The following is a 25,877-nucleotide window of genomic DNA, read 5'->3' as shown; positions in this document are numbered from 1 at the left end:
ATATACTGATGATGATGATGATGATGATGGCGATGACTATGATAAAACTTTTGTAATCAAAAGTAAGAAAGATGCCTAAAAAAACAGGTATTAAAATATGGTTTTAATCCACTGCAGTGTACTGTACATCAGTGCTGAGTACATACTATAGTGTTGCTACATATATGAAATTTGTTTACAGTTTAATGCGCTCAAGAAAATATACATAGCACACATCTAAATAGTTTTTAAACAGTCAAGAAATTTTTTTTTTTTCAAACTTACGAATTGTAAGTACCAGTTACCTTACTAATATACTAGAAAAAGGAACTGTATGGCTGTGTATTTTAGGCATATTTTTTTTTGTATTAAAACCAACAGCTTTACTAAACTATGGAACTCTGTGTGTCGGTGGTGACTGAATATAACGATTTTAGTTACTGACTTCTGAGTGCCTAACATTCACAATGTAAAGTAAAAGTCTCATTACTAAAGCATGGGCTGATGAATATGTTGCTAGTGTGGAAAGCTGCTTATTAAGTTGCACCTCTTTTTAACATGAAATGATATACTAATGATCTCAAGATGCAGCAGATGCACCAGTCCATTCTTATGTAAGAATTGCTCACACAGATGTGACACAAGTTGCACTGAAAATGTTTGCATTTGATGCGCTCTGAAAGGTCATAGAAACCACTTTGGGCTAATCTACTGAAGGCTGTATCTTGGAAATCGCTTCAAATATAATGCTTCTCAAAGCCCTGAACAGACTATTGGAACTATATTTTTTAAGATACAACGATGGGATAGGACTTGGCAATAATTTTGTTGAATTCAGTATCAGTTCTTGTTATCTGTTTTGTGTGGCTGGACTACAGATCAAAATTCACTATGCCACCAACCTGGATTCAAACCAGGCATCAGAAGTGACCGAAGAATCCTAATTAATGACAATCCCTGTGCCACCCCTAAGCTCTGTATATGTACATATACGTTCTATTCCTGACTCATATTTTACAAGATGAATACATAATCTAAAGTTATATTTTACTGTCTGCTTTACATATTTTTAAGAAATGTTTTCTCAACAGAGCAGGTTTTTTCACAATTAATCTGAGCATATATGCATAATGCATATTAAAGACATAGGAAGATGCAGGTACTGTACTAATATGTGACAAGAAACCCCTCAGGATACAGTAAAGTGCTTCTTAATCCAATAATAATGTTTACATTTAGAGTTACACACAGAGTTGCCATGAGGAGAGGATTATCTTTCATTCTGTTGCCAAGGTTGTTTATTGAGCATTTATTTCTTAATATGTAAAACAAAATAACAATCTGTCATAATGATAAAGATAAATCATCATCTTTGAAGTGGTTTTGTCACTTTGGTCTTTCAATTAAATTACATTTGCTATCTCAGCCGGGCAAAAAGATAATGTGATTATTGAAAAATTAAAGCTATTTATCAGCCTGCAAATATTTATATTCATCTGAACAATGGGAATTACATTTAGTTGATATTAAATTGCACATCTAATATCTTAATATATTCAGTAACATTGGACAGCTGATAATTTAGAAATAGACTACATCCCTTTCATTTACTCACTGTAAATTCCTTTCCAGCTTTAAATTAGAAGAAAATGACCTAGTGACATAAATCTACCAGGTTTTCACAAAGGCAAATACATTATTGAATATTCCTTTATTTCAAGGAAGAAACAGTGCCATAAAATGATCATGTTATTCTAGTTAATACAGTGCTATTGGGGAGTTTTAAGTTTCTTAGTTGGCATTATCTTTGTATTCTTGAGCACACTCATAAAAACCTCAATTTCTGTAGCATTTTGCCAGATTGTACAATGTGCCCTCTGCCTGTAGATAGAATTGGTGATACACACTTTGTACTTACTGAAATAATACCTGGAGTTCATTTGCTACTGTTAATTTGTGTGGAATGAGTCATTTCATGGTATTCTTAATTACTATAAATGTATTTTAATTTATATATAAATATGAATATTATGTTTTCTTTGACCTTATTAAGATTAGAAATAATGCTAATATTAGAGGTGTAGTTTTAACAAGATATAGGAAATTAGATTTGTAATATAGTTTTCAAGGTGCTGTTTTAACTTGCAAAGTAATTTTTAATATTAAAGTCTAATAACCTTTTTTTTCTATTCCCATGTATAGCACAACCAGGTAAGAGACTTCTTCAATTATTATGTATTGCGGATTAAACATTATTAAAAGGGGTACTTAGAAATTAGGTGACACTGATACAGACACAGTTTTAATTAGATTTTAAGTATGAGTTATTAATTAAAAAATAATGGTGATCTTTTAATGGTTTTTTAAGTGAAACATGTACCGATTCATCCACGTGGTCAATACTCAAACTTTGTGTTCATTTAAATACATGTTTTTGTAGTGTAGAATTAAACAATATGAATTTTGGTCAGTTGTGAGTGGCAGTTGCTATGTGAGTATCGGCTTCTTGGTTTGGAAATTATTTCGTGGAAAACACGTATTTGGTGTTAGAAAGCATGGAAATATTTTTGAGGCATTGTTTTAACTTATATCTGATTCCTGTGTTGTGGAAATCCTTGGAGTTATACAATCAAGTTACTAATATAACCTAACAATTGCAAGAGAGTTTCAGAGGCTGCTGGGAAATCTCTTATTCAGAGACAAACATAAAGGTTGTGTAAAAAAAAACCCCAAAAAAACACTTAAGTAACCTTGCCTTTTCTGTTCTCAGATTGCTAATTGCAGCCATTTCTATTTTACAGTAATGAAAAAAAACACCAAAGAAACTACTGAAAGAAAATCAAGGGATGAAAAGAAAGCACCACCAAAAGGTATATCGATTTATAAAGTATACCAGATAATACACATACTTATACCACAAAATGTCCTCACAGCTCCTGAAATAATATAAGTAATGTCTTCATTGCACATACTACAACAGTAGTGTAGAGTGTAAACAATTTGCATTTTAAACTGAAAGTTTTTGGCCACAATCAATAAATAAATTAAATAAAACATTGATTCATACTCAACGTGACTCAGTGGAACTTCTTTCAGGGATTACATTTAATTTGCATTCATATATAAAGAATAAACATCAGGTCATGGCTTCATCTTGTGCCTTGAATTGCGTGTATTGTATGTGAAAGTGGAGCCTGAGGTTGGTCGGAGACATGGCTCCTTTCCTAAAGAGGCAAGATGAAAGGCTGAAAGGGGGTGAGGAGAGTGAACAAACTGTGAGTTATTTTTGGTAAAAAAAAAAAAGGGAGGATAGCATTGTGTGGTAGCCATGGTGACTGTATCTTTGGGGAGAGCTGTGAAATAAGTCTAAAGCATCAAACTCCCTCTCCATTACCTTTTTTTTTTTTTTTTTTTGCAATTGTGAGGCCTTTTCTTTATGAGCGTGATTTAAAGCAACTTTAGCTCGTTAACAAAAGCTTGCTTCCATTCCCAGAGGTGAGAAAGGTTAAAGTCACCAAGGCAGAGGAAAAGACAAAGATGGCAGCAAAACCAGAAAAGAAAGTAGAGAAAGCCAAGAAAGAAATAAAGGCAGTGGAAAAAGCAAAGCCCAAAGCCAAGCCGAAGCAGGAGAAACCGTTGAAGACAGAATCAAAAGGTAAAAATAGCAAGAAGGATGCAGAAGACGCTAAGTCCCAGAAAATAGTGGAAAAGAAACTAAGAGACAATGATAAAAGATGGGGGAAAGGGGACAAAGAACGTTTTTAATAAAACGAGTATGGAGAGTCCAAAAAAGAGGAAACAGGGAGCATAAATTAATCTTGAGACTGGGAATTGTGCTCAGATTGATTTATATCATTCAATGAACCTGTTCTTGGTACTCATAGTGCTATAATATCTGTGTACCTCATACATTTAAGGGTATAAAGTTAGTTGTTTGTAAAGTTAGTTGCTGTAAGTGATACAACAGACATACCAGACTTTTATGTACTGTAGGCAACAAAGGGTTAACACTGTTGCTATGGAGAGGCACATCTCTGCCAGATCTATTAAATGTGCTTTTATAGCATGTCACTGTGGAAAGTTTAATTAATGAGAATGATAAGCTTCTAAAACATCAGGATATGTGTTCAAATGCTTTATGTATACCAGGCACAACTCATTAAATTACCGGTAATTCACAATTCTCCATAGGGGCTAACTTAAAAAAAAAAAGACAAAAAAAAACAATCTTGACAACATACAGTAAGAAATAAAAGCTTTGCCTGAACTACAGTGGCTTGCGAAAGTATTGACCCCCCTTGGCATTTTTCCTATTTTGTTGCCTTACAACCTGGAATTAAAATGGATTTTTATTTGGATTTCATGTAATGGACATACACAAAATAGTCCAAATTGGTGACGTGAAATGAAAAAAATAACTTCTTTAAAAAAATTCCTAAAAATAAATAACGGAAAAGTGGTGCGTGCATATGTGTTCACCCCCTTTGCTATGAATCCTCTAAATAAGATCTGGTGCAACCAATTACCTTCAGAAGTCACATAATTAGTTAAATAAAGTCCACCTGTGTGCATTCTAAGTGTCACATGATCTGTCACATGATCTCAGTATATATACACCTGTTCTGAAAGGCCCCAGAGTCTGCAACACCACTAAGCAAGGGGCACCGCCAAGCAAGCGGCACCATGAAGACCAAGGAGCTCTCCAAACAGGTCAGGAACAAAGTTGTAGAGAGGTACAGATCAGGGTTGGGTTATAAAAAAATATCCGAAACTTTGAACATCCCACGGAGCACCATTAAAGCCATTATTAAAAAATGGAAAGAATATGGCACCACAACAAACCTGGCAAGAGAGGGCCACCCACCAAAATTCACGGACCAAGCAAGGAGGGCATTAATCAGAGAGGCAACAAAGAGACCAAAGATAACCCTGAAGGAGCTGCAAAGCTCCACAGCAGAGATTAGAGCATCTGTCCATAGGACCACTTTAAGCCGTACACTCCACAGAGCTGGGCTTTCGGAAGAGTGGCCAGAAAAAAGCCATTGTTTAAAGAAAAAAATAAGCAAACATGTTTGGTGTTCACCAAAAGGCATGTGGGAGACTCCCCAAACATATGGAAGAAGGTACTCTGGTCAGATGAGACTTTTTGGCCATCAAGGAAAACGTTATGTCTGGCGCAAACCCAACACCTCTCTTCACCCCGAGAACACCATCCCCACAGTGAAGCATGGTGGTGGCAGCATCATGCTGTGGGGATTCTTTTCATCGGCGGGGACTGGGAAACTGGTCAGAATTGAAGGAATGATGGATGGTGCTAAATACAGGGAAATTCTTGAGGGAAACCTGTTTCAGTCTTCCAGAGATTTGAGACTGGGACGGAGGTTCACCTTCCAGCAGGACAATGACCCTAAGCATACTGCTAAAGCAACACTCGAGTGGTTTAAGGGGAAACATTTAAATGTCTTGGAATGGCCTAGTCAAAGCCCAGACCTCAATCCAATTGAGAAATTGTGGTATGACTTAGATTGCTGTACACCACCAGAACCCATCCAACTTGAAGGAGCTGGAGCAGTTTTGCCTTGAAGAATGGGCAAAAATCCCAGCAGCTAGTTGTGCCAAGCTTATAGATACATACCCCAAGAGACTTGCAGCTGTAATTGCCGCAAAAGGTGCCTCTACAAAGTATTGACTTTGGGGGGGGGGGGGGGTGAATACTTATGCACGCTCAAGTTTTCTGTTTTTTTTGTCTTATTTCTTGTTTGTTTCACAATAAAAAATATTTTGCATCTTCAAAGTGTTAGACATGTTGTGTAAATCAAATGATACAAACCCCCAAAAAATCTATTTTAATTCCAGGTTGTAAGGCAACAAAATAGGAAAAATGCCAAGGGGGTCAATACTTTCGCAAGCCACTGTACATATTACATAAAAATGTAAGTGAACAAATTCCTACCACAATCAAAGTTGGAACTAATAAATTGCATTTTTTTTTTTTTGTGTGTTCATGTAAAAAAAAAAAAAATTAGATTCTATGTTTCTACACTTTGTGGCAACAACCATTTATTGTGCCTAGCACTTCCTTAGTACTGCAACTGGAACTACAACATGGATGACATCTGCATTACCACAGGAGTGAAATATATGCTGTGTCTGTGCACTCGTTCTCAGTTACAGTGAGGAAGGAGGTTTTGATCTCCCATTCATTTTCTTCATTGCTCTTTTTCCCTTCTACTCTGCTAGATCAGTTTGAGTTCTGTCGCTATGTGGTTGGCATGTATACACATGAGGATGTTTCTTCAGGTACTTTGAAAAGTCTTGTATTTCTGTCTAATAGTAGTTGTTTGAAGTTTTTCTCCTCATACTTAACAATGCTACAAGCTGATATAAACTTCGGAATATACTAGCTTAGAAATCGGATGGATTTGAATACATTTTTATTGCAGTTGCATGAACATACAGTAGCTGGATTCTTCAAGATGCAGTATCCTTTTACAAGACCATAAGTCTTCAAAAGTACAACATAAGTAAGAATACACAATGAACCGTTCAGTTTCTTTTATCTGCTGATTTAATAAAACCACAAGTCAAACACTACTGTCTTCTCTTGGATATTGTGATTTGATCACATCCAAGCCCAGCTAGAAACTTCAGTGATAAATATAATAAGCTCAGACCATTTATGATGTTTGACTGCTTTTAGAATAAAACATGATTATTCAGTGTGCACTAGATGAAATGTGTGTGCAACGGGGATAGTGCATCTTAAACAACTTACTTATTGTAAAACAGATTGTTTTTTATTTGGAAAATACACAATTAACAATTCATATTAGTAATATTAAACATTAATACTGTAGGTGTTGGCTTTTGGGTGAATGATTTATGTGAATAATACCTAAACAAATCTGAACAAATGGCGAAGCACTGAAGATGTAGTTTCTTACCTGGTTTTAGAAATTCCTTTTTGGATCTTGTTGCATAACACATTATTGCTGCTTTTTCCTGCAGTGTATTGTATTTGGGTGCATCTGCGATGAAACTTTTCATAATTGTTGCCATGGTTTCAAACTTACCAATTCCATTCACTCTGCAGCTCCCTCTATAAATAGTTTACAGCCCTGTGTTTTTTGCTTTTGTGACATAGGAATTACATTTCATTTTGTTCCATCCCTCCTCCTCCTAGCTTTTAAAGTCATAGCAGCTTTATATATTGTGGTTCTTTAGAAGTAACTGGGTTCATTCCTTATAGCACTACACTGTGTACCTAAATATCATTAAAACATTGGGCTGAGTTACGTTTAACAACATGCCTTAACTCGCTAAGCTTCTCAACCGAGTACCTTTCCTGTTAACAGAAGGTCATCAAATTATGAGATTGGGTAGTATCTTGCTGAGCTCAAACTTACTGTATATCTCCCCTGTAACTCCAGTACTTGGGGCCATTTACAGTCCAGCTTTTTGTTTTAACCTGGACTTAAATATTAAATTCAAACCTGTCTCTGGTACTTATTCAACATAACAAATATGTTAAGGTTGAAGCAGAAATGTGTACAGTTTACAGACAGTTTACCGGGTACTGGAGTGCAGAACCACTAGCTCCTTAAAGTACAGTCCAATTACTGACCCTGTTTCACTTAAATTTAGGATTGCAGATTGAAAACAGAAAAGTTAACAGCAGGGTTTGTGTAAGTGAATAAGAAAGAAAGAAAGATACTTTTCTAATTCAGTAATTCAGTGTTATGTTTTCATTACTACAAAGTGCACTTTAGAGATTTATTAAATAACACGGGTAAACATGATTATACATGCGATTGTTTACTTTATTTTGTGCTTCGTATCTCAGGTTATTAACACATTAGGCTGGTTATTGTTTGCCTATTTCTTTTTCTGTTTGGTTTGTTTCTGAATAGCTACACCTACCTTTTTATATTTGTTATGCTCCACACAAGTCCTTCTTTGGAACTTTGAGCTTAATACCTGGTTACCAATTGGGATGACATTCAGATTTGTTTTTAGAATAAAAGCTGGGCATCTTGGTAATACTTTTTAATGTCCTCCTCTTCTTCATTTAAATTATTTTCTGACTATGTTTTGTTGTTGATAACAAAATAATTTAAAGGAAGAGAGATGCTGTTGAAGATAATGAGTTATAATTTGGAAAGCTCAGTAGGAACACTTACACATAATTACAATATATTTACAATTACAATAAACCATAACTAATAACAATGAGCAAGTTGGTTCTACTGAAATCCAACATTTTCAAGGAAATTGAGAGCCTATTTAAAAAGCTTAACTCTAAGTATTTAGAGGCTGTTTTTAAAAGTCTATTTTGAATAATTCAATAAATTAAATTCATGAAATCCCTCTGGAGTGTTTATAAAGGAGTCAACAACAGCATGGGACTTTTTAATAGTATATAAAACCCTATGTAATTCATCAAAAGGTTCAAATATAATTGAATATGCTGAAAAGCATAATATATCATGATTAATGCCCTTAAAATAAAATTGAAACTCCCTGCCGATAAATCAGTTACATCTGATGCTACTAAAAAAGAAGTAAATGCAAATTGAACTGACGAAAATCCAGAAACCTAGAATGACTTGTGCCTAAATGTTCAGCTAATCTTGTAAATGTTGCTATGTACTCTTATAATCTTCTGCTATTTATATGTGTCCTGATTTGTTTTGTAATGTGGTCTGTTATCTGAAAACACTGTAGTTGCTTATTGCTTGACTTGTTATCAGCCAATAAAATTTTGACGTGAACATGATTTGATGCAGTTTGATTTTTACGCCCCCCACCCCGACTCTTTTTATTAACTTTATTGGTGTTAAATGTGCTTAACCGCATGACTGTGCTGTTCAAATCATGTTCATGCTGCATGCTGTATTGTTCCCAGATCCACATGTGAGTTCCGTATTGTTTTTGAATTGAGTTATTAACACTTGCAGCCATAATAAGTAGAGGTTGCACCTAAAAAGCTGAACAAATTGTGCATTTGCTGTGAAAAGTAAATACCTTTTTTTTTTTCAATTCTAACAAGGATGAGAACCCATTGGGATTTGCACCTCATTTGCAAGAGGGTCCCTGGACAGTTGCTCTAGTGTATTATTCCTGCAGCATAGTTGGAAATTAACTAGTTCCCTGAAGTTTTTGTTTTGTTTTTTTCATTTTTGTTTTTGTTTTTTTGTTTTTTGATTAGCATGTGCTGTATATTCAATGAAAGGCATTGACAAAGATTTCCTATCTAAACAATTGTCTAATACAGGGGGTTTCCAAAATTGTCACTTCCATTCCTGGTCTTTGTTCCAACTCTGTTTTAAATGGCTTAATTGAATTAAACCTCCATCCAGACTGTGAAGTAGTTAATTATGTCATTTTAACTGTTAAACCTGGAATGGAATTGCCCTTCAGGACCATGATTGGACACCCATGGTCCAAAACCACATTCTATTCTTGATGCTACTGTATATCTTTTTGGATAGTTTACATTTATGGATAATATACATACTGTATATAGAAGCCTTGTCTTCATTTCTGCAGTAGCTCTGTGAGACATACCTTAAATATTCAGCGTTTTGTAAAATTAGCATTCATAATATGATCTTAAAACATCATCCTCTTAAAACAAGACATGCTGTTTTAACGCTTACCAGTGCCAGAGACCAAGCACTATTGGTAAAATGAATTGTTTAAAATCCTATTGAGACATGTTGTGTTTCATTAATGCTTTCCTCATTTTCCTGACTCAAAACCAGTTTTGATTCCATCTGATTCTGCAGAGGACCATTTTGGCTTTCTCAAGGGTATACTTCATTTACAATATATATATATATATATATATATAATATATATATATATATATATATATATATATATATATATAACCTTGGGATAGTTTTCATAGTTATCTACTCCAATCATCATTAGCGTGTTGTGTTTTTTTTTTTTTGTTGTTTTTTTTTTTTTTTTCACAGATAGTAAAAACATGCAGAACAAACTTACCAAACCAGAAATAAACAACTTGAATTTAATGCATGGCTTGTGGGTAGACTAAAATTGTAAATTTAGCTTTTTTCCTTTCAGACAAAAATTGCATTCATGACGATTTGGAGGAAATAGCTTTGAGAACCTACAGTAGCCCTTTTGTGACAGAACCTAACAATTTACTCTCAAAACTGAAATAAATAACCACACCAATTATCAATTACATTAGAACTGTTCCAAATCGTAACTTAGCTAAGCAAAAATCAAACGATTACTCTCTGGTCTTTGTGAGTTTCTGCCTAGCAACACATTGCAGGCACTGCACAGGTCTATGAACCTGGATATAAGTCTATGACCCGCTATGTGTCACTGATCTGGGGAATAGATAAAACCGGATGACTTTCATTGCCATCAAGGCAGTCAAGTGGTTAACGTCTAAGTCAGTCCATAGTTTCGCACGCAAATTTGGTACCAAATGAATTAGTGATTTTTGTTAATGCATGTTTTGGGGAAATCCGGTTCTATGAGTTTGGTGCTTCTACGGATGGTTTGGAATGACAGCAATTCTATGATAGCATAAACTCTTACTATTAATAAGGGATTTCTGACCTCTCTATGAGCCCTGTGTTATTTAAAGAAGCTATGCAGGAGATATGCTGCAGTGTCAGAAGAATCTGTTCTTTAAATAGCTGCATGCATTGCTGGTTGGAACCAGCGACACTGATAAGGTTTTACACAGTCGGATGAGGGAGTGGAGGAGTTCTCTCAGATTTCCGGGATCATCATCATTTAACCCTTTTCGGGGCAAGTAATTTCAGATTGAAATGGTTTTATAACATGTAAGTATTGACTTTGCATTGTTAAAAATTAGACCTACACATCCAACAGTATTTATATACCAAAACTCCATTCATGAAGCACCAATTGAAACTTGATGTCACATTCATGGATTCTATTGTATTTAAATCTTCTTGCCTATATTATTATTAGCATTGAGATCAATCAATTGACATCATTAATTTCTGAAATAACAAATTCACATGCTGTATGCTATCAATTTAAACATTAGCTTTTCAACATCATGCTTTACAGGACAGGACATTGTTATACATATAGTACAGCAAAGCTCTGTTCCATTTCATATTTGGTCTGAGAATTCTGTATTTTAACCACATGCTCTGAATGCAGGGGTAAAAGCAGCATTAACTCCAGCCCTGCCTAAAGGAAGCTCCACAACAAAGAACCCAGCAGCACCTGCTGTGAAAGGCAAGCTGCTTACACTTTTCCCCCTACATTACTAAACGCAACATTATCAACACTTTAACAAAAATATAGAATGTGTCTGAACCAGTTTGAACAACACCCCGCTTCACAGCATGGGTGTCTAGACAAAATACACAGCAGTGGGGTCTATTCAGTTGAGCTACAATAAATGGTGTGGAATCTAAATACTACTTCTGTTTAAATCATTACAATATTTAGCAGTGTGTTTGAGTTGATTTAGTGTAATTTTGTCTTTAAAAGTAAGTACAATTCCTGGCTTGTTCTTTTAAGAAAAACAACACCATGTAACACAATTTTTGTTCCACGGTAGTAAGTGTTATTTCATACTTGCTTATGCATCAAAAGTATAGAAAATGGATACTGTATAAAAAACAGTATAATTGCAAATCTCGAAAAACTAGTCTAAATCTTTTGTAGTCATCTTTGTATTACTTTAGTATAAATACATGTTCATTTGGATTCATATGTTGTTTTTTTCTGACTTTATGTTAACGAAAAGACACGCATTTGCCCATTTTCCCACTGGAAATAGTGATATTTTGAAATATCACTGTCCTGGTCACAAAAGCAAAATTTGTGGGGAATAATAGCCATTTTCTATACTTTTGAGGCATAAGCAATTAGGAAATAACACTTACTACCCAGGAACCAAAAAAAAAATGTTTTTGTTACACAGTGAATTCATTCAGTGGCAGTATTAGGATCAACTGTTTAGATCTATTGAACATACCCCAAATCATTTCACATATACAGTATTACTTCTTGGCATTTAACCACATTCTCTGAATGCAGGGCTAAAGGAAGCAGTAACTGCAGCTCTGCCTAAAGAGAACCCCTCTACAAAGAAGCTTGCAGCACCTGCTGACAAAGGCAAGCTGTTTCTGATTGTTACTGACATCACTAAACACAATATTATTAACAGAACTACAGTTTAGGAATACCAGTCTGCTCTCCCTAATGATCAGAACCAGCCAGAGTGGTTAAAGCTAAGACTTCTCTGGTTCAATAGTTTCCAGGAGAGGGAATTCAATTAGGTCCTCGTTGATATACAGGGCTTTGCATTTAACTGTGATATCTGACTTTCCAAACACTTCCAAACACTCTATAATGCCCTAAGCTGTGATCATCACATCGTAGAACCCAACTTGTTTTTCACAATTCAAGTTAGTTTTGTGATTGAAAGAAGCATGCTGGCAACTTTTTAAGATTCTGAATGGGTCACAACATGAAATTCTCTGCTGAGATTATGTACCTATTGTATATTTCAGCGGTGACATTTTGACTGAGTTAAATATTTACTTTGACTAAACCCAGCTGGATTTGTGATTTTTCTGCCTTTATTTTCATTTTTTTACATTGTCTAAATAACTAATGTATGACTCATTCTGTGTTTTTACAATTTTTAGGTACAATTTACAAAAACTGGCAAAAGGATAATCAAACTGTGCTAGTACTATATCTCCCCAACCTGTACTTATCCAGCAGGGTATCAAAATCAGTACTTTTAGGGCACTGCATACTGTATATTGAATTGCTTTCTTGAGCACTGCATATGCTTTGATTGTTCTTATTTTTATTGATCTCGCAGTCATTAAACACCTTAAGTCATTATAAACCACCTTAAGTCATTAAACACACTTGACCTTTGTGAATTCAAAGCTCACCTTTTAATAACATTCATTTGAGGCCGTGCGTGTACCGGACTTGGAGGCACAGGTGATTCTAGTACCCATCGTGACATATACACAGCATATAAATAACCACAAATATCCAGGCTTTAGTTTGAGACAGAAATGTTCATTCAACTCTGCTGAGTTTCGGTGAGCTTGCGTTGGGACCTTTGCGATTATTTCAAGTGCATAGTGTACTAGAGCAGTGCTTCCTTATATAGTACAGGGTTGGTAAGCAGCAATATTTTTAGAATCAGTGACTAATGCAATTCAACCTCAGTTGCCAAGTTTCCCAACTATTCAGTGTGTGGTTATCTGGAAGGGTGTGAGAAGTTAATGCAGACTGTGAATGGGTCCTGTCCCATGAATAGGGTGCAGTGGACTGTTTTATCCCTTGTTATATGTGCGATGGCCTCTATTCAGATTTAAAACAAAAAACAAAAAAAAACTGTCATATATAACTCACAGTATAACTCCAACACAAAGAATACAATCCATTGCCACAACGATTCAAACAGCAAAGAGTTTTTTTTAACTTAATGTGCTATGCATGTATTCTCTGTGAAATTAATTATCCAGGCTTTTATATATATATATATATATATATATATATATATATATATATATATATATATATATATATATATATATATATAGTGCCTTGCAAAAGTATTCAGACCCCTGACCAATTCTCTCATATTACTGAATTACAAATGGTACATTGAAATTTCGTTGTTTGATATTTTAGTTTTAAACACTGAAACTCAGAATCAATTATTGTAAGGTGACGTTGGTTTTATGTTGGGAAATATTTTTAAGAAAAATAAAAAACTGAAATATCTTGCTTGCATAAGTATTCACCCCCTGTGCTGTGAAAGCTCCCAGTTTGCACCGATGAAAGAAATTGCCCTAACGAGGACACAATTACCTTATCATTGGCCTCCACTTGTGAACCATTAAAGTTGTTGTCACATTTTCTGGATAAAAACTCCACTGTTGAAGGATCATTGGTAAGGCTGTGAATCTGAAGGAAAATTAAGACCAAAGAGCATTCTACAGAAGTTAGATAAAGTAATACAAATGCATAGATTAGTGAAAGGGTTCATAATAATATCCAAGTGTTTGGATATCCCAGTGAGCACAGTTGGATCAATAATCAGGAAGTGGAAGCTGTATCACACATATATGTACAAAACAAAGACAATGGCATCTATTCAGGTAATCTAAAGGGTGACCGAGCAAAATACTGCTGTGGTTTATATCATTAAAAGAAGTGACTTTGTGAAAAAGAATACTTATAACGATGTGTGTGAGTCTCTGGTGTACATTTTATCTTTGTGTCAGGTTTGGTCCTGTTTGATTATTTGAACAGTGGGAGTATTTAAATATCAATGAATGGACCATACTTTTTTTTTTTTTTTTTAGGGTATGATAAAGACATTGATAAATATCTGTTAGCTACATATCTTAAGAGTTTAGTGTTTTACAGTTATGGATGAACTTCAGTACCTACAGCATCACAAGATCCATCACAGGAAGAAACAGGTTCTTACAACCTATACATACAATTTTCTCTTCTACTGTACCTCCAATGGGTACAATGCTACTATCGTCAAGCAGTCGTCAACCAATCCTCAAGCATTACGGTTTTCTCCATACAATACTTAATGAAAGCTACATTTACTGTAACTACAGTGTATATATTTTTTTTAAAATGCTTTTTTTAACAGTACCAAATTGATCTTTTTAGCAGGATAGAACAAACCTTCATTCAGAGAGTACTAATGCTGAAAAGTTCCCTTTCTAATATCAATGATTCTAACATCATTTTAAGCAACTTTTTTTTTTTTTTTTTAAAGCATGTCACAAAGGTGAAGTAATTTCCTCTGTAGCACGTTAAGTCCTTTTCATTTACATATATGTTGATTATGGTTAAAACTAATGTTTTCTTTTCTTCATTTTAACCTTCTCTTCATTGTTTCCTTAACTGTATTCTAAAAACAGCCCATCATAGTATGCTGCTTTTGTCTTTACCCTTTACAGTTCTAGAAGACACTAAATTACATTACCTTTTTTTCAGTACTGAATGGTGTAAACCAGGTTCATGCAGGTTATGCTGCAATAGTACCAATGCTAATCAACATTTTAGCAAGGGGTTCAATGAGCTACTTGGCCCTACTGGCACTACAGTGTTATTGTAGGCCTTATATACAGTATTGGCTACACTGCTGGAATTGCCACTTATTTCACTAGAACAGATACCATTAGACTAGTAAGTGATAATGAGCCCTGTTCCAACATAATGAACCAGACCCCATTAGTGAATATTATTAGCATCTACTGTGCATCTCTGTGCTGTTTTCATCTACTGTATCTTCTGTGTTTGTTGTCTTTCAGAGGAAAAGCCTGTTGTCAAGCCCATGCAAGTCAAAAGTATGTGATTTATGCAGAACAGACTGTAGGATTATAATTGCTCTCTGTAATCAAAGAATCTCGAGTAACAGACTCGAGTTTTAATTAAAATAGCAATGGTGTAGGTGGGTGCAGTTTATTTTGTCTTAATGTACTTTAATGATTGGCAGTTTGAAGTATTTTACACTTCCAATATAATTTTTTAGATATTAAATAGATTTAATATCATGTCCAGAAAGCTGTTTTTAAAAAGAATATAGTTAAAAAAAAAAAAAAAAACAGTTCAGATGTTGAAAAGAAGTTAACCAAAGTTATAAAATGTTCTTAGTCCTATTAGCGCGAGTGTTCCTGTTTCAAGTAATACAATTCTGTTGGTTCGTTAAGTTTCTTTTTAACTAGGGATAGGCAGATTTTTCAAGCACAACATTTTTGCTTTTTGGTTTCTAATCTGGATATAGAGCACAGGAAGTTAATATGTAGCCAAAAGATAATAATAATAATAATAATAATAATAATAATAATAATAATAATAATAATAATATAAGGAAAATCAAGTTTTATATTATTTTAGTTTTTTTGTTGTTGTTTTCTTTGTTTTCTTTTTGCATTCTGTGTAGGGTAAAATTTAAAAAAAAAACACACATTATTGTTATGTTTTTTTTTTACCAAAAGAAAAATACCCACTAATTTAAAATTCAATTTTAAAACAAAAAATTCAATACTCAAAACAAAACAAAAAAGTTTCATGAATGTCAAAATTTCATTAATCAATGATCATCATCTTTTCCATTAGAAGAAGAACCTAAAAAGAAGCCAACACAAGAACCTAAAAAGAAGCTGACCCCAGAAACTGAAAAATCAGGTAAGGAATCCATTGTTTTTTTGATTAGTTACATATGAAATTCTATTACGGTTGTGATTAAGTTTGCTACCTCTGAGATACAAAAAAAAAAAAAAAAAAAAAATGGGATATTGGAACAGAAACGGTTTTGATAAAAGTTTACATTCTCCTTAGAAATTATATATATATGTCATACTAATAATATTACTACTATGGTACTGTCAACAACCATTTAATATTTTTGGTTTATTGCAACAGTATTTAATCTTATTTTATATAATGTATGCTCAATTTACAGTACTGGCATTACAGTGTTGCTATAGTAATCTACATGGATGTGGAAGCATACAGTTAAAAACCAGGATCAGATTAAAATCCAGGTCTTTTAGAGTTTAAGGAAGACTGTGACAAAGTGGCTGAGTGGAAACAGGTGCAGGAATGATGCAGTGCGGTAATTAAACAGACAGACCCTTGTAATCCGGTTTGGAAAGTGGAATCCTTATTTTAATCCCAGGTCTGGTGACCTAAACAATAATTCCCCGGCAATACACAACAATTTGTGCTACACAGGGTAAACAATAACGGGATTGCAGTCCCAACTAATAAACACAGTATCTGACCCACAATAATACATACAGGGTCACCAGTCCTGGGTGCGTGCAGTAGTGTTCGTGGTGGGTGATACAGGTTAATTAGTGACAATTGGTGAAGTGCTGTTCTGGCTTAGTGCTGGCCCTTGGTGACAGCTCTGGAACTATGTTAGGTGTCTAGTAACGTACAAGACAAGACAAAACAAACATGGTACTTTTTACTACTCAACGTTGTCTCTCACAGTCCTTCTCAGTTTATAAACACAAACCAGTGCGAAGGAACAGATTGCGATTCTCCGTCCCTGTTTATGCTGTCACAGTATGATCCCTTGGTAAACGAGTGCAACCTCCTCTCCAATTTGCGGCTGCCACTTCGTTTCCCTTCCGGGTCAATGCGTTATTGTAGCAGAGTCTTGTCCCCTTCCCAGCTGGCCGACTTCCCTTGAACTCTGGGAAAGAACTGTTAGGCCAGCCCGTCCAGAGAACTCTGTTCTCACTGCTTAGCGCCCTCACAGGTCGGGAGAGGGATTTACCACCAAGAATCAATGTTGAAATCCCACTATACCCTTCTGTTACAATCCAGGGTAAACAGGGACAGGTGGCATCCCTACTTGTGCTATACAGTCAGAATCACAGTTAACTGTTTGCAGTTTTGTAGTTTACATTTCCTACCAAGTCTAAAATCATAGACCTGCTTAACAGTACAAATTAAGTACCATCCTATTGTTTTATAACTTTTTGGAAATGCCACTCATCAATTGACCAAATGAAGGAAACACAATTTACCACACAATTTACCACCCAATGCAGCGAATTGTTAAGAACATTATAGTGTACCCAGATCATGATCTGGATACACTGCATTGTGTATTAAAGAGATTCTCTTTCTCCTGGTGAACGCTTTCAAGTAAAAGTAAGATATTCCCAAGGTGATTTAAGACCCATGATAAGTGAATATATTTATACACATTACTGGTACAAATTATGGCAACAACACATGATTTACAGCAAGACTAGGTGTGGGGATTGTTTTGACCATTTTTCCTCATTCAGATGCTTTACTTATTAAATATATTGGTATCCCCAAATAGATAATCGCCTCCTCTTTAAAAAGGCACTAAATAGTTTAATGAGCAAGACATTGCCCCAAAATGTTCTCCCTTTTCTAGTTAAGCAGTACAACTGGGGAAGGGGAGTTGCCAGATAAGTTCACTCAGACTACTTGTTCACTAAATACCTTGGTATCCCTGATAGATCATTGTTTCCTCTTTGAAAATATGTTTAGGATTTTAATGAGCAATTCCTCTCAAGTTCAGTGGTACCCTAAACATGTTTAATTTACTAGCAACGCTGAATGACTGGGTGGAGCATTTGTTAATTTTCTGAGTTTTTAGCATATTTTTAAAGAGGAAATGATCTATTCAGAGAGATCAAGGTATTTAGGAAGGGGTTTGAGGGAGGAAAATGGGCAATACAATCCCAACCCTTAGTCTTTCTGTTAATCGTTTGTTGCTGCCATAATTTGAGCCTATACTGTATAATAACTATCTTTAAAATGTTTACAAATATAGCAATACAAGATACAGGAAGGGCATAGTAATGGGGTTCTTGTTAACAGTGAAGGGTGTTCTGTTGTACTCTAAACATCTTGATATTCATTCTTCTGTAATAAATAATAATACTAAAAATAAGAGGACAAGTCATGCAGAACAGACACTCTGTATATTAAATGCATTTGTGATTGTGAACAGGCCAGATAGTTTTCATTTATATTATCATAGCTTTCCTACAAGCCGTCCATCAAACTGACAGTGTTCCTGGAATAAATTATTTCATGAAACTGCAAAACCAATTTCTGTAGGAATATTACACTTTTATCATCTGGTTCTTTGGTAATAGTATTATCTCTGAATATAATTCTGTTCAGTCTTGACTCTGATGCACAGGAAATACTTAATTACAACCATCTTGGTACAACAACAAAAATGTCTGGCTCTAAAGGTCACAATATAAATACTTAATTAACAAAAAATAATTTATTTAAATGGGTGCTGAGCAGCACTCATGTATAACACAACATGTTTGATGAGTCGCATATAGAACCTGCAGTTTACTCAACAAAAGGAATGTAAGATTTCAACCTTTATGTATGGTTTTAAACTTCATGTCAAACATATTTTGCATACACTTTAAAATACAGGAGCATTACCTACATGTACGTTACAGTGGGCATGATTTTCAAAAGGTCATAAATGTTAAATCCAAAGATAATCAACACATCGGTACGTAGCATTGATTTTGGCATTTTCAAGTGGCCATTATGCCTATTCCATTATTAAATAATCTTGCTAATGTGATTTTCGATATTATATTGACTTACAAAATAATGTTAGTATCTTAACGAGCAGTGCTTCTTGTGACTGTGTTTCTTTTGTTTGCGTGGGAATTTAAAAGGAAACCTGTATTAATTGTCATAATTTATCACGAGTTAATTTGCACTTGGAAAAGGAGGGTTTTAATTAACAAAACTAGTAAATAACCCACCTTGAAACAGATATGTAACAGACCACAGCTGTGATGCCAATGATACAGATACAGAGATACCTAGATAATTCAATATTTGTAGTTTTGAAAATATTTAAGCCTTTTCTATACTTGTGGCTATATAGGAGATTTATTCACTTGTTTTGATCATTTGTAACCTTACGGAAAGTTGAATGTATTGATAAAATGAAAATGTTATTTGCACCTAGTGTATTATTACAGAAATTATCAATCAACTGTAGCTGTATCTGAACTCTGAATACGTGCATTATATTACAACTGGCCTGTACTGTAGATTTTATTTGAATTATACAAATAAAAGCCTAATAGTAAATATTGAAATCTTGGTATGGAAAACGGCATAATAGATATTACAGTAAAGTTTCCTTACAGGCAGCAGATCATTGACCTGGATTTTGCCTAAATGTATTTGTAATGTCAGACTCCCCCCCACAGTTTATGTACAATGTACACTTTCACCTTCACACGTCAGTTTGCATATAAAATGTTCTTATAATACTATAAGTGTTCGGTGGCTACTTCTAATCATGTTGTGTTTATTTATTTATCGTGGAGGAGTAGTCTACCACCAGAGGAAATGCATTCAACATGATCAGAGGAATTCACCAAACAATTATAAACAAATTGTGTATTGGGTTAGGGAGTTCTATCGTAATTTTAAAAGCTTAATAAATATATAATAAAGTGTTACATACATGGTATACATGTATAATAACTAACAACTACAAACACCAATGGCACTTCAAACATATTTATATCCTACAATCATACATACTAAAATACATACAAAAGTAAATCTCAACATAAGAAAATAAATTCCAACCAAGCCTACATAGGATGGCTTATCCCCCAATGCCCCCCCCCCCCCCCCCCCCCCCCCCCCCCCCCCCCCCCCCCCCATACCAAAAAGGTTTTTTTTTGCTTCTTCTTAACCAAAAAAGATTGCAAAATGCACAATCAAAAAAAAAACGAAGATTGCAAATTGGTTTTTTTTAACGTAGTTACGTTTGCACAATTAATGTAGTGGGGTTTAAGTTTTTTGGTTTTTTTAAATCTGTGCCATCCAATTTTTACCCACCCACCAGATAATGGTAAATCCGCATTGTATATGTGACATGTTCTAAATAGATGTACATTCTGGATGACAAAATGCACAATTTTAAATTAAGTTGCAAATTATACATAAAATAGATATTCCCATTATTTTTTATTTCCATTTGGCTGCTGCTCGCTGGTGGGAAAGCCGTCTCCCTGTATGTGAATTATGCTTCCATTCATTTTTCTCGATTTCCTTAACATGCATTTTGATTAACAAGTTCCCCGTATCTAGTTGTTGAGACAGGAATTGATGTACGTGATCTCCGACAATTAAACTTTAACAATAAATGCTTTCATTAACAACCTCATCGACTCAATTTCAAAGCATTAACAGATTGATTTTATTATCAAATTTAGTTTGAAAATCACTTGCTACTAAAGTTGTCGTTACTATACTTCAAGTTTGATACAATAACACTGGTGTTTGAACCCCCCTCCCCACCCACCTCCTAGTGTCTGTAACTACCGCACAGTATTATCATGTGTGGAGATCTATTAATTGAACTTTAAACACATTTCATTGTGTCAGTGCAGTGTAGTTTCAAAAGCTCCAAGCAAACTTTTTTTTTATTGTATTTTGTAATTAGAAATGTTGTTGCATTGTAACTACACAACAGTACATTTTTACTAATTACACTTTATATAGATTTTAAAAAATGCAGCTGAGTATAAGCTTATTTAAGACACATTGTTCTCTTTGATTCATTGACTGTAGATTCAGGCTGGGCCATTAAAGGCCATGGTAAAATGCTAAAATCAGATGAGATTAGTTTTTGCATTTTATGTTTAATTCCCAAGCGAGGTTTGTTTTGTTAAAAATTTTAACAGTGCGATGTTAGCGCTGCACAACTTTTAGTATATTGTTTGAGTCTGCAGGTGATAGACTAAAAGGACTGAATCTACAAAATAGCTGCACAAGTACTTTTAGGCATGGGGATTGTTGAAAAATATTCAAAATAGTTTTTTTTTATCCCTATAGTGAAAAAAAAAATACAATTTTCTAATTCTCTGACTCGAATTAAAAGAATGCATGGAATTAAAATGGAAGACATTGTGGAATGTGGTAATCTTTGATTTCACTTACTACCTGATGGAGGGTTGTAGTTTATTTAAACATTAAATCTGGACTTGGGGAATCAGTGGATAAGAAATTATAATAATAGGTTTAGAGTGTCCCCCTAGGAGCCATTCAACCTTCTAACCTATGCGAGTCTCCACTCATTCAACAAACACTCCAATGCCATATGCATATTTAAAGGGATTTAGCTGTTGACAGATAAATGCATCTTTACATACACCAATGTTGCATCAAATTGTTTGAAATATACATTACAGATCAATCTAAATGTTACTTGTTATTGTTAGTCCAGCAAGTAACCAGCTATGTTGCACAACATATACTGTTCCTGTCCTTCTTAGGTTAGGAAGCAATCACTTATTACCACATTGTTTCTTTTCATATATCTTGTTTTGCTTCTTGTCAATGTTTCTCACTTTCTCTTACAACTTTAATGGCACTATACCACTATTGTTCCCAGGAGCATAGATTAGATCAGCTGATTTCTTTTTTTCTCCCCTCTTTCGCCTTCCGTGTTGCAGCTCATTTCCATCAGAATAGAGGAAAATGTTTCATAATAGTGTTTGAATACGCTTTCTAGTCATACTCAGCAGTGCAGATTGTGTTGAAAAGAAAAAGATTGAGACTGAATCATGTTGCCTTAATAATGTATAAGATGGTCTTTGACAATCTGTCTGGGCTGGAAAGTAAAATACAGGAACATTATGACTACCAGTATACAAATGTTCTAAATACTGTACAATTGTGACTAAGAGTAAACAGTAATTGACTAAGAGTAATGTATTTATGTACAGGAATATCATGTATTTATGTACAGGAATATCACATTTTGTTGTTCCAAGGCCGCCTTGTTAAATCATTTTTAAACCTTTTTCTCAACAGCAAAAGATAAACCAAAAGTTAGAACTGCCACAACAAGTAAATAATACATGTAATTTTAATCTGTGTCCCTGTAGTTGATGGAGTATGCTGTGTTTTATTAATAGAGGCTGGCTTGTGTCAGTAGTGATGTGAATGGGTTTAAATACTGAAGATCAAGGGTTGGTTGTTTGTATGACACATGGAGTTGTACAAAAATATCTGTCATAACACTGTAAGTAGAGTGTATGGATGCCATGTCCCTAACAAGTTGCCATTTTTTCAGCTTACCATGCTTTTCCCATTGTTATGCTATGAATATACTAGTTGTCAATGCTTTACCTTACCTATCTGTAAAGTCACATACCAAACCATTTTCACCATCTCAGAACATTGTTATACATGGTCTATAAGAGCTATGGTCTTGCCCATTGTAACTGAAACAGATATGCAACAGGGAAGTGCATTTTTATATAACATAATATAGGGCATATTAGAGATACTACTTTCATAACAAATGAATCAGACATATAAACCTAATTCGCAAACAATATAATAGGCAGCATCTTCAAAGTGAAAACCATTCATTTCTGGCTATAAAGTTGAGATGTTGTGTTAATTATAAAATGTATAGATGTAGTGACCATGTGTATAAACATAATTCCACATTTTGGGTAAGATCTGATCTGAATCAGATCCAAACTGTATTGAAAAATGTGACTATATATATATATATATATATATATATATATATATATATATATATATATATATATATATATGATCTATTTAGTTTCATCAGAAGTGTAAAATGTGTTAATAAAAACACTGTATAGTTTGAGCAACTACCAACACTAATATATCATATAGTGCAGTAATTAATCTGCTATGCAATTGAGCTGGAAAAACATGGCTTTCTTAATTTGGCATCAATGCATTGTGCACAATAACCAAAGTTAACATGCTGGGTGCTGGCTGCTGTAAATGCAATTACAAGAGGGTTTTTAACTTTCATTTTATTTTTCAGAACCCAAAGCTCAGAAAGTCCCTCCTCCCTCAGCAACAGAACCAGGTATGAATTATAGCCACAGCACTGTAGCACATCATAGAAGGTTCAGCATGCTTTATTTTAAATATTTTTTGTAAAAGATCAACCAAATGTCAAAGTTGTTAGCACAGATATATTTTGAACTTCAATCACAAGAGTCAGTGAAGGTCAGAATTGATCCTAAAATGAATAAGCTTGGACAGAATAGAATCAGAGGTTTTAGAAGACAGCTGAACCAATATTTGCAGAAACAGTGTGGAAATGTCACATGTCTGGATAATACCCTACAATACATGGTCCAGGCATTTCAGGAACACCAGGCTTTACTCCAATTGCACAAAAACATCCATTTAAGTTTCAGGAAGAGGCACCCCTTGACTGTCGTTTGAGTGATGTATATCTGTAATTGTTTCACACCAAACATCTGTCATTGTGAAAAAAAAAAGACCAAAACACTACATGGATATTTATAGGTTACAGTCACTCAAAAAGGACCGTGATTACTTCCCCAATGGTCTAATTATGTAGCTGACACCTAAAATAGAATTGTTATTGACTTTTCAGTTATAAAGTGTATACAACATAAATACACTGGTATTTCTGGAAGGAGGCTATAGTTATTTTTCAGCCACAGAGATGAACACAGATGGCATGATCTAGGCTTGAATAGAAAATACCATTGGGCCAGGATATTGCAGCATTTAAAGAACCGTGACATTATTTTTAAAAAATCAATGTATTTCAGCAGTTAAGTCAATTTCTGCCATGATGCGTGAAGATAACATAATAAAATTAACTTCTAAATACTTTGGCTACTATCGCCAAAAGATGAATCATGTAAATGTGGAAATCAGACTCACTGTTAAATCCAAGAGACTAACCTTCAAATGAAAAGGCAAGCCATGAATCCTTGTCCAGTGTAATCACCCTACACTGTTAGCTCATTGAATCAGCAGCCATATGTCTGCAATTACTGTACCTATTATATGCAGAAGGAGCCAACAATAAGGGCTAGATATCGTACCACATTTGCAAACTATTTTGGCTAATCTACCTAATATGGGTGTTTTAATTTGTTTATCCTTAGTAAAATGTCTTTGTTACATATTTATATCTAGAAAAAAGAAAACAGCTTTCTAGTAGACCAAAGGAAACAAAAGGTAACAGAACTCACCTAAGCTGGTGCTGCATGCACGGCTATTCAGATAGCATGCATGTTACAGTAGGTTGACTTGGCTAGTGTGGTTGTTTTGAATGTTGTCGTTAACAATATTTTGCAAAGTAGATGGCTATATATGCATGTAAATGCATTTGGTCTATATGAGTAGCCTAGAGCTTAATGTAATGGTTTAATGTAAAATGACTGAATAGGGTTTCTTATTTCCCAAGCGAATGCAACCACTGGAAAAATGCACTGGATAATAGTATGATAAATGATAATATAAACACACCCTTTTTAGTTATTTGCTTGCCCAAAGAGCAAGTTGACAGCAAGGTATTTACAGTTACCTGGAAATGCATGTCATTCTTCTTCTTTTTTTTTTTGGTGTAGCAAAAATGATATTTTCTATGAATGTATTAAAAAAACATTTTGTATAACAACTGAAAGGTACACACACCTATAAAAAAAAAATCATGAATCATGAATACAGAAGCCCAACAATGTGATCTGCGATGCTACTTAGAAGATCTGCTAACAAAACCTGTCCGTCACATTATACTTCACACCGAGATTCCTATAGGTCAATTTGCCTTGCTATTTGTAATACTTAGTAATAAGATATAATGCATAATAAAGCATTTTAAAATGAAATATTAGTATAAAAGGTAAGTCGCTTTTCTTAAACTCAGATGTAATTCGATTTGCCGATATTTACTGATTCACATTTTCTAAATATTATTTTCCTTTAGTTGAAAAGAAACCTACCACAAAGCCAAAGGAAACTAAAAGTAAGTATCTTTTTTTTCTTCCCTCTTGTCAATCTCATAGAGCCACAAGCAGGAGAGGCATAGATTAACTGGACAGGGGGATAATACCAGCTATACTGTACATCCAAGAAACGGTATTAGATAAGACTGGAGCTTTTACCAAATTTATATTTTTGTAGAAACCGAGGAGGTTCTCGTTCCAAAAGTTGCTCAAGGTAATCTTCAAATTGATTGCTTTTGTATTGAAGTAATTTGTTTGGGTTTTTTTTTTTTTTTTTTTTTTTAACAAATAATTTGAAATGTGCACTACATTTTTTTTTCCAATTTAATGTACAAGAACACCACCTATTGATCACAGGAGTGCATTATTTTCATCTCTCGCATTCACAACTATTGCAGAGAAAGAAAAAAGACTCCCATTGCATAGCAGTTTGATCTATTCCAAGCTCATCAGTTTTTTTTTCCTGTCCAATATGCCTAACAAAGCTCAGGTGTCACTAAGCCTAATGTAAAACCTGGACCTACTCAATAT

The 25,877-nt window shown here is 34.4% G+C and overlaps 1 protein-coding gene across 35 annotated transcripts in view; it reads left to right on the top strand.

The window, feature by feature from the left end:
• The window catches only part of trdn (triadin), a 96,293-nt gene that overhangs the window by 23,305 nt on the left and 47,111 nt on the right, over nucleotides 1–25,877 (top strand). For 27 of the 35 annotated variants that reach the window (XM_041252243.1, XM_041252236.1, XM_041252238.1 and 24 more), the window contains 13 exons: nucleotides 2,182–2,190; nucleotides 2,781–2,849; nucleotides 3,473–3,634; nucleotides 6,220–6,279; nucleotides 11,161–11,238; nucleotides 12,049–12,126; nucleotides 15,324–15,359; nucleotides 16,132–16,200; nucleotides 22,393–22,428; nucleotides 23,396–23,440; nucleotides 24,535–24,576; nucleotides 25,328–25,366; nucleotides 25,525–25,560. In XM_041252243.1, the coding sequence (XP_041108177.1) occupies nucleotides 2,182–2,190; nucleotides 2,781–2,849; nucleotides 3,473–3,634; nucleotides 6,220–6,279; nucleotides 11,161–11,238; nucleotides 12,049–12,126; nucleotides 15,324–15,359; nucleotides 16,132–16,200; nucleotides 22,393–22,428; nucleotides 23,396–23,440; nucleotides 24,535–24,576; nucleotides 25,328–25,366; nucleotides 25,525–25,560 (759 nt within the window). The remainder of the gene's footprint in view (nucleotides 1–2,181; nucleotides 2,191–2,780; nucleotides 2,850–3,472; nucleotides 3,635–6,219; nucleotides 6,280–11,160; nucleotides 11,239–12,048; nucleotides 12,127–15,323; nucleotides 15,360–16,131; nucleotides 16,201–22,392; nucleotides 22,429–23,395; nucleotides 23,441–24,534; nucleotides 24,577–25,327; nucleotides 25,367–25,524; nucleotides 25,561–25,877) is intronic. The other 8 variants (XM_041252218.1, XM_041252229.1, XM_041252231.1 and 5 more) reach the window with 8 other exon arrangements.

The sequence above is a fragment of the Polyodon spathula genome, chromosome 6 (genome assembly GCF_017654505.1).
Source record: "Polyodon spathula isolate WHYD16114869_AA chromosome 6, ASM1765450v1, whole genome shotgun sequence".
In the NCBI taxonomy this organism is placed as follows: domain Eukaryota; kingdom Metazoa; phylum Chordata; class Actinopteri; order Acipenseriformes; family Polyodontidae; genus Polyodon; species Polyodon spathula.
Note: the sequence above shows the minus strand (reverse complement) of the source record. Positions and strands in the feature narration are given on the sequence as shown.